At 38.5% G+C, this 13,802-nt stretch overlaps 1 protein-coding gene across 1 annotated transcript; it reads right to left on the bottom strand.

Annotated features, from left to right (window-relative positions):
* Positions 1 to 4,087: 4,087 nt before the first annotated feature.
* On the bottom strand, positions 4,088 to 12,885 carry LOC140135229 (F-box only protein 6-like). Its single transcript, XM_072156429.1, has 6 exons — positions 12,862 to 12,885; positions 11,215 to 11,488; positions 9,674 to 9,800; positions 8,626 to 8,721; positions 6,187 to 6,322; positions 4,088 to 4,677 (listed from the first exon to the last, which is right to left on the bottom strand). The coding sequence occupies exons 1-6, from the start codon at positions 12,868 to 12,870 to the stop codon at positions 4,519 to 4,521; spliced, it is 801 nt and encodes a 266-aa protein (XP_072012530.1). The 5' UTR covers positions 12,871 to 12,885; the 3' UTR covers positions 4,088 to 4,518.
* Between the last annotated feature and the right edge of the window lie 917 nt (positions 12,886 to 13,802).

The raw sequence follows: 13,802 nt of genomic DNA, 5'->3' as shown, positions 1-13,802 counted from the left end.
TCCAATTTACATTCTGTATCAAATCGTCAAGGTTCTCTACATCTCTACTTGCTGTCAGGTGCACAGCTCATGACCATTGAGTGGGGTTTATCCACAGGTAGTAAACAATAAAGCTTCCTATTAACAGCAGAGATCTAGAAAACCACTAGGAATTGATACATAAAGTATATTGGAAAATTGTCTAACTTTATTACAGTGCTGATATCATAATAGATCTGACTAAAGGCCCTTCATTCTTGTAGTTGGTGCTCCCACATCATGGGTTCTTGAGCCATTGGGAAGTCATTTAACAACCGATTTACAAACATCTCATAGTGCATCTTTAATAAATCAGTGGAAACAAATGGCTGTAGTTATGAGTCCTTACTGGGGCGACATTTGGGCCGGGACTGGCAAATATAATCACTAGCGGTTTTGTCTGGTAGGAGATATCCTCATGGAGTAGTTAGACTTGACATGCACTGGGTAGGGGGGGCAAAAAGGAGTGAACCTATAACAGCGAAGTGATTGGTGTAGGTACCAGTAATATGAGATGCAGGGGGTTATTATCTTTTAAACCCGATGCATTTGGTTCTGTGATCCGAGATCGAACACGATCCTGGTTGTGCACAGAGACCTATCAGTTCGCTGCACGTATAGGTACACTCGTGCTCAGTAGCGTCCAAAAGGATGCCCCCTATTGGACCTATCAGTGCATGTCGCTACCTAGCTCAAGGTTAGTTGTAGCGCAAAATGAGGAGAAAATAGCTAGCCAGCCCAGCCACACTGCGCTAAACCAGAAGTATACTACAGCTAGTAAGTCGTATCAGCATAATCTAGGAAGTACTGCAGGTTAAAAATCGCTACAGATTAGCCCCCCGACATGTTTCGCCAGGGACCTGGCTTTATCAGGGGTCGGGCTATTAGCCTTTAATAATTCAGACACAGGCAATACATTTTATAGAACAGGTAGTCTATGGGGGAAATTTAGGGCACATGATGCGTCAGTCCTATTGTTCCCCCCGCCAGTACATGATGCACTGCATATACTAAAAGGCTCTGGCCAGGCGTAGAATTCAGCAATAACCCACAACAGATTCTATAGTAAATTTGGGGGGCTTGTATGCCAGAAAACTGGTGTACCAGTCATGATAAATCATGGTGTGCTTGTGTACAAGTGATGGAAAATGCCCCCCATGTTTTATTGAAGTTTGGTTCTTATCTCTGCCTCTCTTTCAAGCCTGGAACAAAGCCTCTCCAAGACTGGTATAGATGATAACAAATTTCCAAGAATAAAACCAATTGCATCTGTGCCTTTAAGATATTATTTAATATTATTTGGGGGTGGCATCTGTGATATAATTAGATGTATAAAATAATTAATTCGGGAAACTATATAATCAGTTCAGGTGGGTACTGTATTATACAATAAATGGAGGTGCTTTATTATTATTCAGGTGGACTATATATAGGATGATGAATTGATGATGTATGAGTATCAATTTAGAACTGTATGATAATTAATTTAGGGACATATAGTATATATATTACACTATATAAAGGTATATGTTTTATATGTTGGGGTTAGTGTGGTCAGTTGTTTTGTGAGGTATATATATTAGTTAGTATCAAGGTGACACTATACCATAAGTGACTTGTATATTTTTAGGTGCACAGTGTGAAAATGTACTTGTTGAGCTGAAAACATTTAGGTGGCAAATTCTACAGGCATAAATCATGGTTGGGAGAAGTGATGAATTCCTGTTCATAATAAAGGACAGATCTGTAAGTTGTTAGATGCAACTTTTGCCTGTGTCTAATGAGGACTACAGGCGGTCCCCTTCTTAAGAACACTCGACTTACACACGACCCCTAGTTACAAACGGACCTCTGGATATTGGTAATTTATTGTACTTTAGTCCTAGGCTACAATAAACAGCTGTAACAGTTATCATAGGTGTCTGTAATGAAGCTTTAGTGTTAATATTGATTCTTATGAAAACCCAACATTTTTAAAATTCAATTGTCGCAGAGACCAAAAAAGTTCTGGCTCGGATTACAATGATAAAATATACAGTTCCGACTTACATACAAATTCAACTTAAGAACAAACCTACAGACCCTATCTTGTATGTAACCCAGGGACTGCCTGTATAGTCATTGCTCAACCTAGTGTCTGAGACAGCTCTCAGGATGTGTTGTGTCATTTACAGAGTGTAAACGAGCCAAGTCTGTCTTCTAACTGTTGGACGTAAACTCTATGTGAGAGTGTTACCAATTGTTAGTAATATTGTCAGCATTTTTCTAATATGGTGTGTGTGCTTTATAAAGTTTGCCTGGTAATTTCAGTTGTCACTGAAGTCACAATTTTTATAAAGCCCTGGGCCAATGGTAGCTTTAATCCGCCACTGATGTCACTATTATACTAAAATGCATCCACGCCTTGAGAACCATTTTCACTGTGTTCCAATTTTTGATTGATGTGTTGTAATCAGTTTATGGACCATGGCTTTCCCTTTAAAAATAGAAAAAAAATGGAAAATCAGCTTACCATAGGAAAATATAACACAGTGGAGACTCCTCAAGGATGGGTGCTAGAACAAGACAAAATTGCTGGTCCGGAACCAAGACAATCCAGGTACCTGCCCTCTAGTATATGTTTTTTGTTTTTTTTATGTCTGTTGTAATCACAATGTTTTTAATGCCTACCATTAAGATGTAGAAGTTTTACTGTTTTTATCTACATTTTTTTCCACCTGGAGTGTGGGATTCGGTGCACTTCCATCCTGGCATCTGATACTAGGAAATAAAATGCCCCATAGAAAATAGACAGGAAAATCTTACCAGAAAAGTTGAACTGTATCTGGTGTTAGTTAGACTTGCGTTATAGGCAATCCCTGGGCTATGTACAAGATAAGTTTGTTTTTTCTTAAGTTGAATTGTGTATATGTCCGAACTGGTATAATTTTGATTAAGCGCTACTTCAGACTACGGGTATATTCACACAAATGTGTGCTGCTCAACCCTCCCCTCTCCATAGCGCCGTTATTTCGCCATGCTTACTGTGACCAGACGCCATAGACATCAATGGGGACTGATATGCGGCCATATATCAGTCCCCATTACGTTTGTGTGAATGAGCCCTAAGTATTGTTTTTTTGCCTGTTACAAAAGGATATTCATGATTTTGGGCTGTAAGTGCAACAAGGAAAAACAATAAAGCTTCATTGAAGACACCCCTCTGCCCACTGTGACCTCTGGCGAAGTCTCTGAATGCTTTACTATAGCCCAAGGCTGCAATGATCATCTCTAAGGTGTCTGTAATGAAGCTTTATTGATAATCCTTTGTCCCATTACAACAAAAAAAATTTAAACTCCGATTGTCACTGGGGAAAATTTTTTTTTGTCTAGAACTACAATTATAAAATATACAGTTCCGACTTGCATACAAATTCAAATTAAGAACAAACCTATGGAACCTATCCTGTATGAGGCTTGTAGTAGGGTGTTCACACTTTATACAGTTTCATTTTATTATTTTTATTTCCCTTTTAAATTTTTTAAAATTGTTTTTCAATGGAATTGTATAGATTATGGGTCACACCTAGTGTGGAAATAAATCTGAAAAAAATACTTCTTGGTTTGCTTTTGTTACAGAATAAAAACTTTCCACTATACCACTTAACTTAATTTGTACAAGAATTTTGGTGAAATTTTTACAAACATTATCTTATCTTGTGCCACTCACCCCCCACACTTTTGCCACACTGTCAGCCTAGGCAAAAAAGGTAATGACTTTCAGGATAAGGCCATTGGCACTATGCTTAGTCTGTAAAAAATGGACTGTGTGCTAGCCGGATTTTGCAGTGAACTATGACACACAGAGTCTCTGCTTCCCAGTGGAACAGCAGCATCTTACTGTAATAATGATTATGATTCATAGCGAAAAATAAATCACTCATACAGCTACAATCACTAAAAATGTAAAAAAAAACAAATATGGCTTTTAAAAGGTGAGGGTGAAAAAAAAATAGAAAAAGTGCTTGGACATCTTGGCCCAAACAGGCTGGTGTTTAATATGGAGTTAAATAACTGACAGAGCAAAATATTCATTGAGGATCTTTTATTTTAGGGGTTAGTGCTCCCCAAATTATTCAAGAAAATCATCAATAAAAGCACATGTTGTGTGTATAAATATATATGTAATACATTGTAAGTCAAAATAAATTGCTCAAGTTTCTTAAAATTATGTCACTAATATAACTAACATATTTGGTGTCTCTGTAACCATGACAACCTTCAATAGAACCATAACAATATATTATATTTGGATATTTTCATAGCTGTACTGAAAGGCACAGGAAATGTTAATTTTATATAATGTAGTAATAGAGCAGCATTTATTATGTGCTAATATCAGCCACACAAATAAATGACAAAGAGGCTACCACAAAGTATTGATTATGAGATGAGGGCCTTTCTGGACCTAACTGCACCAAAAAGGAAAGGGTTACTGCCCCTTTATAAATATAATCTGTGCTAAGAAATATCTGTACTGAGGTCCCCCGGATCAATCATCACACTGCTGCTTGTCACCCTTATACCATACCAGCCAGCCCAATACTGGGTGTCTTTTCCACCATGTTCAAAATATATATAGCGAACCCCAGGACCATAATTTCTGAATGTGTATTCAATCTGTAAGGAAGAACAAAAGAAAAAAGAATTTAATGCTTAACTTTCACCACATCTAACACGTTCCATTAATTCCAAAACCCCTTCACATCCATCCCGATATTACAAGCCCTCAAACCAATCCCTACAATCACTTTCTTAGCCATATAAAATGTTATACCCATCGTTATATGGCGATGCAAAAACAAGCAAATTTCTCACAAAATGAGTTCTATGTTCTGCAAAACAAGTTAACCATAAAAAAGATATATAAATGGGGTATAACACATTATTGTTATGGTACGGGGAACGTCCGGTAAAAAGACTGCAAAAAACAATAAACAAGAATTAATTATTTTTGTAACCACCACCAAAGAGTTAATAAAATATGATTATTAACTATTAAACCCCAATAAATGAGGTACCTGAAAAGTGGATCTCATCCACAAATAAAATAATCCCCCATATGTCCAAATTACAAATAAACATTTTGTAGCCTGTAAAATGTGACAATACAAATCTGCTCTGGGTGGCGCTCCTTCACTTCTATGCCGGCCGTGTGCCCATACAGAAGTCACCACCATGCATGGGGCATCCTCATAATTGGATGAAATTGGGTAACAAACTTTGTGGAGTTTTTCATCATTTAATTATCATTTTGTGATGGTGTCATTTTTGGCCAAAATTAATATATTGTCTAAAAAAATTACAGCTGTAAATTACACTTTCATTTTGTTTTGACCCCTGTGAAACATCCAAAAGGCTTCATTCACACGGCTGTTGGGGGGGACCGTACGGAGGGGTACGGTGTCGCACTACACCTGGTGAAAAGATAGGGCATGTCCTATCTTTCCCTGGAATACAGCGCCATGCGGCATATTTCTCTATGGAGAGGGGCGGGGTGAGCAGCCGTGCGCCAACGTCATGTGAATTTAGCCTTAAAGTTGATTTTTCACCCACTGAGGGTTGTAGTTTATTAAGTGGTATAATTAACAGAGTTTTGCTGCTATATAGTCTCCTCTCAAAGTTATTTAAAACTGAGCAGGTGCCTCTAAATAAGGGTTTTGGCAATTTTTATAAAAATGAGAAAAATTGCACCCACAATTCTGAACCTCCTAACAACCTAGAAAAGAGAGAGGATGCATAAGAAGCCACGCTGATATAAAACAGACATTTGGGAGATGTTAAAGTTATTTGGGTGCTATGACTATCTGCCTGAAAAGCAGAACATTTTGGACTTTGAAAATAAATAATTTTTTGCCAAATTTCCATTTTTTTCCAAATTTCCAAAGACAAAGAATATCATCAAAATGTTTCTATTACTTTGAAGTAAAATGTGTAACAAGAAAACAAATCTCAAAATCCCCTGAATATGTTAAAGCATTACAAAGGTATAACCCTCCTATAATGACACAGGGCAAATTAAAAAAATCAGGCCTGGTCCTAAAGCGCTAAAATGGCTTAGACCTGAAGGGGTTAAGCACTGCTTAATTGCCATATTTTGATATGTGCTCCCTGAAGTCTCATAAATACCTGGGACCACTCTGCATTGCTCCACTGCTCTATATAAACGGGCTCCGGATGAAACTCGGCCATCACAGTGTGGTCTTGTGACAGCAGTTGTACAATAATCCGGTACTCGCACCCACAGTCGTGTCTCGCTGCATACCTAGGGTGACAGGGCAAGAATGATACAATCTATTCAGTGGCTTATGATCATATCATATGATTATATCCAGCCAACTTAGTTTAGCTGTGCTGTGATACATTACCAATATCATATAGCTGCACAACACTAGTCATATCTGTGGTCTTCTTCATTAAAAACCTCCATAGTGTCTACCAGTGTCCTTACAGCCGTATAGGATAAGATAATGTGTTAAAACCATCCCTAGCAGATCTGCCCTTCAGGAGCCTAGGAAAGCTGGTAACTACACTAGTTACAATGCATTATCGTTCTGAGAGAATGAATTGTTGACATATATACAGTATATATGCTCTGGCTTATTTTTAATGGATTATCTGTAGTTTTTATCGGTAACAATTTTGGGTTCATGTTATTGTACTTTAAAACGTTGCTGTTTGAACGCAACTTCTAAACAGTTAACCACCAGCTCCCTGCTCCTCACCTATGCTTATCGCTAGCATAGTACTAGCAGCAGGCCTGTAATCAGGAAGGAGAAGAATTAAAGGGATATTCTCGTCTGGGCATTCACATCCAGATTAATTAATCTGCCATATATAAACATTTATTCAATTAGATGTTATTAAAAAAAATTTTCCTGTGTGAAGATAATTTCCCATAAATGTAGTCATATGGTCCCTTAGAAACAAGACTGTGTCCCTAAATACGACCACCTCTGCTGGAGGGATTTCACATATAAACAAAAATTTTTTGTATATGAAATGTCCGGGAGCTATTGCGTGTTCCGCAGCCGTCCTGTAGTAATGATTGCTGAAGCCAGGTGGTCAGGCAGTACTGAATAGCACATGTCTGGCCACTGCTCCTGGAGTGTGACGTGGTCGTAACCGAGGAAGCTATCTTGTTTCTAAGGGACAACATAGCTACATTAATGAGAAACTATCTTCACACAGGAATATTTTTTTTAATAACATCCAATTGAAGAAATGTTTATATATGGCAGATTAATGAAACTGAATGTGAATGCCCAGATGAGAATACCCCTTTAAGACACGATCATAAGGATGTTAAAAATTTAGTGCAGTGGCAGCAAGCTGTTAAAAGATATTCAAGTTATTTTACTATTTTATATTTACCCTAAATGTAGGCCACGAACATCGCGCAATATGCTGTGGCTTGCACATTACCACTATAACACATCTCTAGTATTTAAAAAAAAAAAAGTAAAAATATGGTATATCATATTAATAATTATACAACTGACAACTGCCTGTTAGGTGCCACAGTCAGCACATTTTGGATTGACAATCAGCACCATCGTTCCTGTGACATCATCGGAAGGCCCCAATTGGTTGCCATGACAGCAGGAAGCCTGTAAGAGGATTCTCTACCCGTCATGCCGCATTCTCTATTACAGCCTCCCGGAAGAGGACTATATTCACAAGTTACTGCAGTGCAGTTGTGTTGCAGTGTTTTGTATGAGTGATCAGCATTCTAGCGTTCAGGTACCTTAGGGGGTATAAAATAATACTTAAGGAATCGCATCCTACAAACAATGACACCTTACACTGCTCCGTACACTTAAGTATGACAAAATTACAGCTGTCAGAATTTTTTTTAATGCAAGGTATTTGAATTCTAATAAAGGTATTATTAAGACATAACTAAACTTTTAAAATTTGGTATGTTCAAAATTTACCTGACCCAAAGAATAAAAGGGATGCGTCATCTGGACCTCACATTGAAATCCGTAAAAACAAAGCCCATCAAAATATGGCTCAACTGTATTTTTTGCCCATTCCATTCCATTTGGAATTTTTTTTCCTGGGGGTCATGGGGGAACAATAGAATCCAATATGGTGTATGTTGCCATTAAAGGGTCTGATACAGGGTTATTTCATGAAAATTACAAGAATTTGCTATACAGACATGTCAGGAGATGTGATCGATCTGCTCTAACATCACACTAGCCATTGTATGGACACTTGAGTGAAAAATGACCATGAAATAGATTCAAAAACTTCTTCACTTTACTTCATAATTTTCATTTACAATTTCATCACTCATAGAAGCATAAAATCGTTCTCATCGCAATTAATACGACAATGCGATGAGAACGATTTTATGCTTCTATGAATGATGAAATTGTAAATGAAAACTATGACATAAAGTGAAGAAGTTTTTGAATCTATTTCATGGTCATTTTTTGGACACTATTTACTTATGTGTTACTTGTGAGGAAATTGGAGATTTTCCTGTCCTAGACCGCTTTGCTTTTCTATATTGCCTCCACGTATTATCATTTATCGCTGAATTGTATGGACACTTGCCAGTCCTTGATGACTATATCAGGTTGAACTTTATCCATGAACTCAGGAGAGTATCCTTCCTTCTTCAAGTCGATTGTTTGGGATTTTAAACACATTCTGGTAGAAGAAGAATAGAGAAAATTAATTTCTAAGAAGCCTGGGTGATGTCAAAGAAAAACAGCTACATATCTGCATTTGGTGGTTGTTAGCACATCCCAATATAGGCAAACAAGGAATTAAGTCGCCAATTTGTGTTTTGACTTAAAAGTAGTTTTTTCCAATATTTTTTTTTTTTATAATTGTTAATTTTTTTAAAAATATTTTTCTTCCATAATTATGTAACACTAGTAACAGCATTTAGCATAATACGTTACAATACTTGTCTCATGGTCATGGGCCGCAATAATCTGGAGTGAGTCATTGTGGTCTGTGGAGAGTTTTTCGGACATGCTCTACTGATAAATCTGATGGAGGTTGCGTAGCGGGCACTTCTACGCCATTTCCTGGCACAAGTTATGGGTGTTTCACAGGCGTGGGGAAGAAACACCTTATGCCAGCCCATTGCGCCACTAGCTGCACCACCTCCACGCCCACTTGTTGTAGGTAGGGGGGAAAATGGATGATATTTCCAGGAACTGGGCCTATTTCAGAGGTAGTATTCTAGCGCACAAGCCGGATAAAACCCAACCCCCCAATATTTTCAATTTCGCATGTTCCTTCAATGCTGGGGCAAGAGTATATTCAGTCCAAATAATTTATAGGGTATGGATTCAAGGGCACAACGAAAAGTTGATCAAACTATTGATGAACTACTGAAGCCACTACGACACTACACAATGCCCCCATCATTGCCCTATCTCAAAGAAGAGAGCACTAGCTACCTCGTGGCACTGCTGAATGTCAAAGAGTGGATATGTACTGTATATATTCATGGAATATCTCACCTCCTGTGGCAACTTGGGAATTATATTTAGAGAATGGCAAATATATATGTAATCTCCTGGTGAAATGGCCCTTTACCTGAGAGGTCAAGACTGTGACCAGTAGCAATTCTACCGTATAAACGTACCCAAAAGAAGTGACAAAATACTTCTTCACTTTTTCATCTGAGAAAGGCCGGCCGTGTTCTCCAGGTAGGGTTTCTACCTTCCAATGGTGTCCTCCATTTTCTTTTTTATGCCAGAACTTAAATTTTTCTGCAAGCAAATATAACACAGAGATGAAACTGCAGACGTTGGTAGGGTCAGGGTTACAGAGGGCAATTTTGCCACAATAGTAAAATTATTTTAATCATCAGAATTACATTGCAGCCTTTCCTATTTCAGCTTTTGGGAAAAGATCCCTGCTTGTCAGGGCAATAGTTATAGTACATGTCCTTCATGGTATCCCATCAGTCCAAGAAGATGGTTGCAATAATAATGTAAACATTTTAAGCCACATACAAACCACTGCCTGACAATAGATGGTGGATTGTGGTTTCTGTTTGTGCTGCTTTTGGTTTTACATTTACTGTGTGTATGCAACCTGTGAAAATAAAGGGACTTTAAATAATAGATAATCACTCACAATCCAATTCTCCATTATTAAGTTCTAGAAACATTCTGTACATAGTTATGTATGCTTCTAAAAATTTAGATTAAAAAAGCCACTAAAAACATTACAGTCGCTACCATCACAGAATGTTTGTACATTTTTGAATAGCAAATATGACTATTCACACAGGGCAGATGACACCCTTACATTATGAGCAGGAAGCTACTGAGCTGATCACAGTGGGCTGATAGGTGTCTCTCTCACTAAATACCTATTAACAGGTAAATTCATATTTTTCAGATACATATTGGAACCGCTGTTCTGCCATCAAGCAGGGATTCCTTTCATCTTTTCCATCCACTGTGCTCAGTCCTTGGATTTCGATTAGGACACATTTTGGTTTTCATGGACCGAACACGTTAATTTGGAGACCCCGGACCATAATAAATTCAGACAAAATAAATTACCTTAATCCATTTAACACTGGAAAGTTGTATGAAGACTAGTACTGGGCTAGGTAGGGCTCTAGCCCCTGCACAAGTGGTACATAGCATAGTACACTCACTATACTCAAGTAAAGCTCAGTTCACACCTGCATTCCACAGGTTCCTTTCCCCATTCTATTATGAGATAACAGAAAAAATAGCACAGCAGCGGTATTTCCCCTTCCCCCCACTATTATGACAACATTGTAATGGAAAACAAGAAGGAATGGAAGGTGAGTAAAGTTAGTTTTATTTACACTCCCCCAACACAGGTGTGAATTTAGCATTCACCTAACCCTTGGACTTTGTATATAAGATGGCGGCAGATGGCTGGTTTAAGCAGCAGCATTTTATGTATAAAATTATTTTATTTAATTCCCTTATAAAGAATGGCTGAACCATTATACAAGCTCTTTTACCTCTGGTGTCACCCCCTCATCGACTTGCGAGCAGGACCCTAATTTCTATTGTTCCATATGACTGTTATTACTCTGTAATGTCTTATTATATTTGTATATGCCCCCTATGATTTGTAAAGCACTACGGAATATATAAATAAAGATTATTATTATTAAATAAATAGAAATGTGACCTGCAGCATTTGGGTTCTTGAGTAAATTTCTCTTCTTTAAATGTAGATAATAGAACATCCTCCAGTCCGGGGGGCTCCGCTTGCAGCGCACTGATACAAATCTGTCCCGATGACATTTTGTCTTCCACAAAGCGGGGGAGTCAATAGTATCTCTCCATAGTGTACAAACCAGTCGACAGCGGTGGATCAGATCACAAGCAGGAACGGCACACAAGATTTCCAGCAGGACTCCTTCTGGAATGTTGTTCATGCTGCCCATATGATACCTGGACAACTGCAATGTACGTACAAATATGAGGATTATTACACCTTATATATCTTCTAGGCTCCTGAAATGGTAAATGTGCTGAGTTATGCAGTGGCACGGGTGATATTTCCCAGACCAACCACAGTGCAGAGGATGAGACTCCATGCATCATAGTCCCATTTTCAGCACAAAACTTCCAATTGGTGTCAGTGCTGTTTCATGCTTTCACATGACGCTATCATCACTGCACTGGGATGTATCGGTGAAATCCAGCGGACTGTCCTATTTTTACTAACAATTGTTGTGTTCTACAAGCCTATATACTTCTCCATAGATGGCAATAGGCGCTGTGTGCGGTACGGTATCGTATTGTGGCCGCAAAAAAGATAGAGTCTGCTATATCTTTGGCCTTAGTAACGGCCATGCAGCATTATTTGTTAAGGAGTGGGGAGACCAAGCAGCGCTCACCCTTCTCCTATCCTGCGTGCCGACGTGTTCGCACACGTTAGGCTATGTTTGTGTGAATGTAGCCTAAGTCTGCATTTAAACTGAAGTATACTCACCTGGACCAGCATATGGTGGCGCACTGGAAAGGAGGAAAGATGACCATTGCTCATCCTTCCCCCTTCCATAGGAAATAGTGCCGCATGGCCGTTCTTACGGCCAAAGATAGAGTATGCTCTATTTTTTTTTTTGCAGGCACAGCACGGAACGGTGAGCACACATTGGGGGTCATTTACTAAGGGCCCGATTCGCGTTTTCCTGACGTGTTACCTGAATATTTCCAATTTGCGCCGATTTCCGCTGAATTGCCCCGGGATTTTGGCGCACGCGATCGTATTGTTGCGCATCGGCGCTGGCATGCACCCGACGGAAATCGGAAGGCGTGGCCAAACAAAAACCCGACGGATTCGGAAAACCCGCCGCATTTAAAAAAAAAAAAGTGTCGCGAGACTCATGCTTACCTTCATTAGGAATAGGCCGGTGAACTTTAGTGCATTTCGGCGAGCCTCGGGGAACTTCAGCGCAGCAGCGCCACCTGGTGGAACTACCTTACTGAATCCCGGCCGGACCCGAATCCTCCGCAGAGAACACGCCACTGGACCGGGTAAGTATATCTGCCCCATTGTGTGGGGATGTCTATGGGGATGTTTATCTGTTCTAAGTCCCTCTGGCGGTCGTGTGAATGTGGCCTAAGAGCTATAGTGTAGCTATAACATAAATCCTTTTCTCCTTCACTAACATTCTTACCGCTATCTGTTTCTGGGAAAGATGGGTGACAATATATATCAACATCACGAGTTGGACACAAAAAGACACAAAAACAGGTTGTGATTGCAACCAGTTTTTCCAGACCCCATTGTATGACTTATGCAATATATAACTGCACAAATGAGCACCTTTGTCATTGAGGAAACCTGCAAAGAGGCTTTAAAATGTAGTCCTGAAAGAGTTAATGAATAAATTGAACTCCGATAACCCTAATAACCATTCTATGGCTTACCTCTCAGCACAAGACAGCTCTGCCTCTCACTGCTTCCTGTATTCACATGACATCACCAGCATCATGTGGTCCCTTAAAGGGAAAGTCACACATGCAAAGCAGATACAGTGTAAGCAGTGTTCTTTCTTCTGTTCTATGTAAATTGTAGTAAGATGTATAACGCAGTGGCGATCCAAATACAAAGTGACGTTTCTTTTTCAATAAATTTTAGTTAAGTTTCAACATATTCATTGTGAACTGACTTTTTAAATCTCAGACACTTTACATACATAGAATTACTTTTTTTCTATACCTCTCCAATTGGAGGCCATGGTGACAGAGAATAAGTATTGTCACTGGGACCAGATGAGGCCACTGATAACTACCAACGCTCAGTCCCAGGGGTTGTTAAAAGTTGATCACTAGGGGTTTGATAGATCCACAAAAAAAATGATACATTCATAAATACAAATATTTAACAGTCTTTTTAAAATACTTTACTTTTTAATTTATATATAAATTATAATCTAAACAAAAATGAACAAAGAATAGAAATAATGGAATTCTATAACAAACATTTGCATTGTCTTGTTTTAAAATACTTTCTTTATTGTGCTGCCATCTAGTGGCTTCACTGCCACATTGTCAACAAAAATGAAATCTGAAGAATTTTGCCCAATAATTAATATACTGTAGACATCTCCCAAAATTTAAAGAAAGGAAAAAATGACAGAAATTGCATCTGGAAATGCACCTTGCTGGAAATGTATTTTTGGTAATTATAATGTTCAACGCTTTACATGTTCTTGAGTTGCATACGTAAACAAAATAAAATATTTTGGGGTAAAAATTAAAAAT

This window comes from Engystomops pustulosus, chromosome 6, assembly GCF_040894005.1.
Source record: "Engystomops pustulosus chromosome 6, aEngPut4.maternal, whole genome shotgun sequence".
NCBI lineage: Eukaryota > Metazoa > Chordata > Amphibia > Anura > Leptodactylidae > Engystomops > Engystomops pustulosus.
Note: the sequence above shows the minus strand (reverse complement) of the source record. Positions and strands in the feature narration are given on the sequence as shown.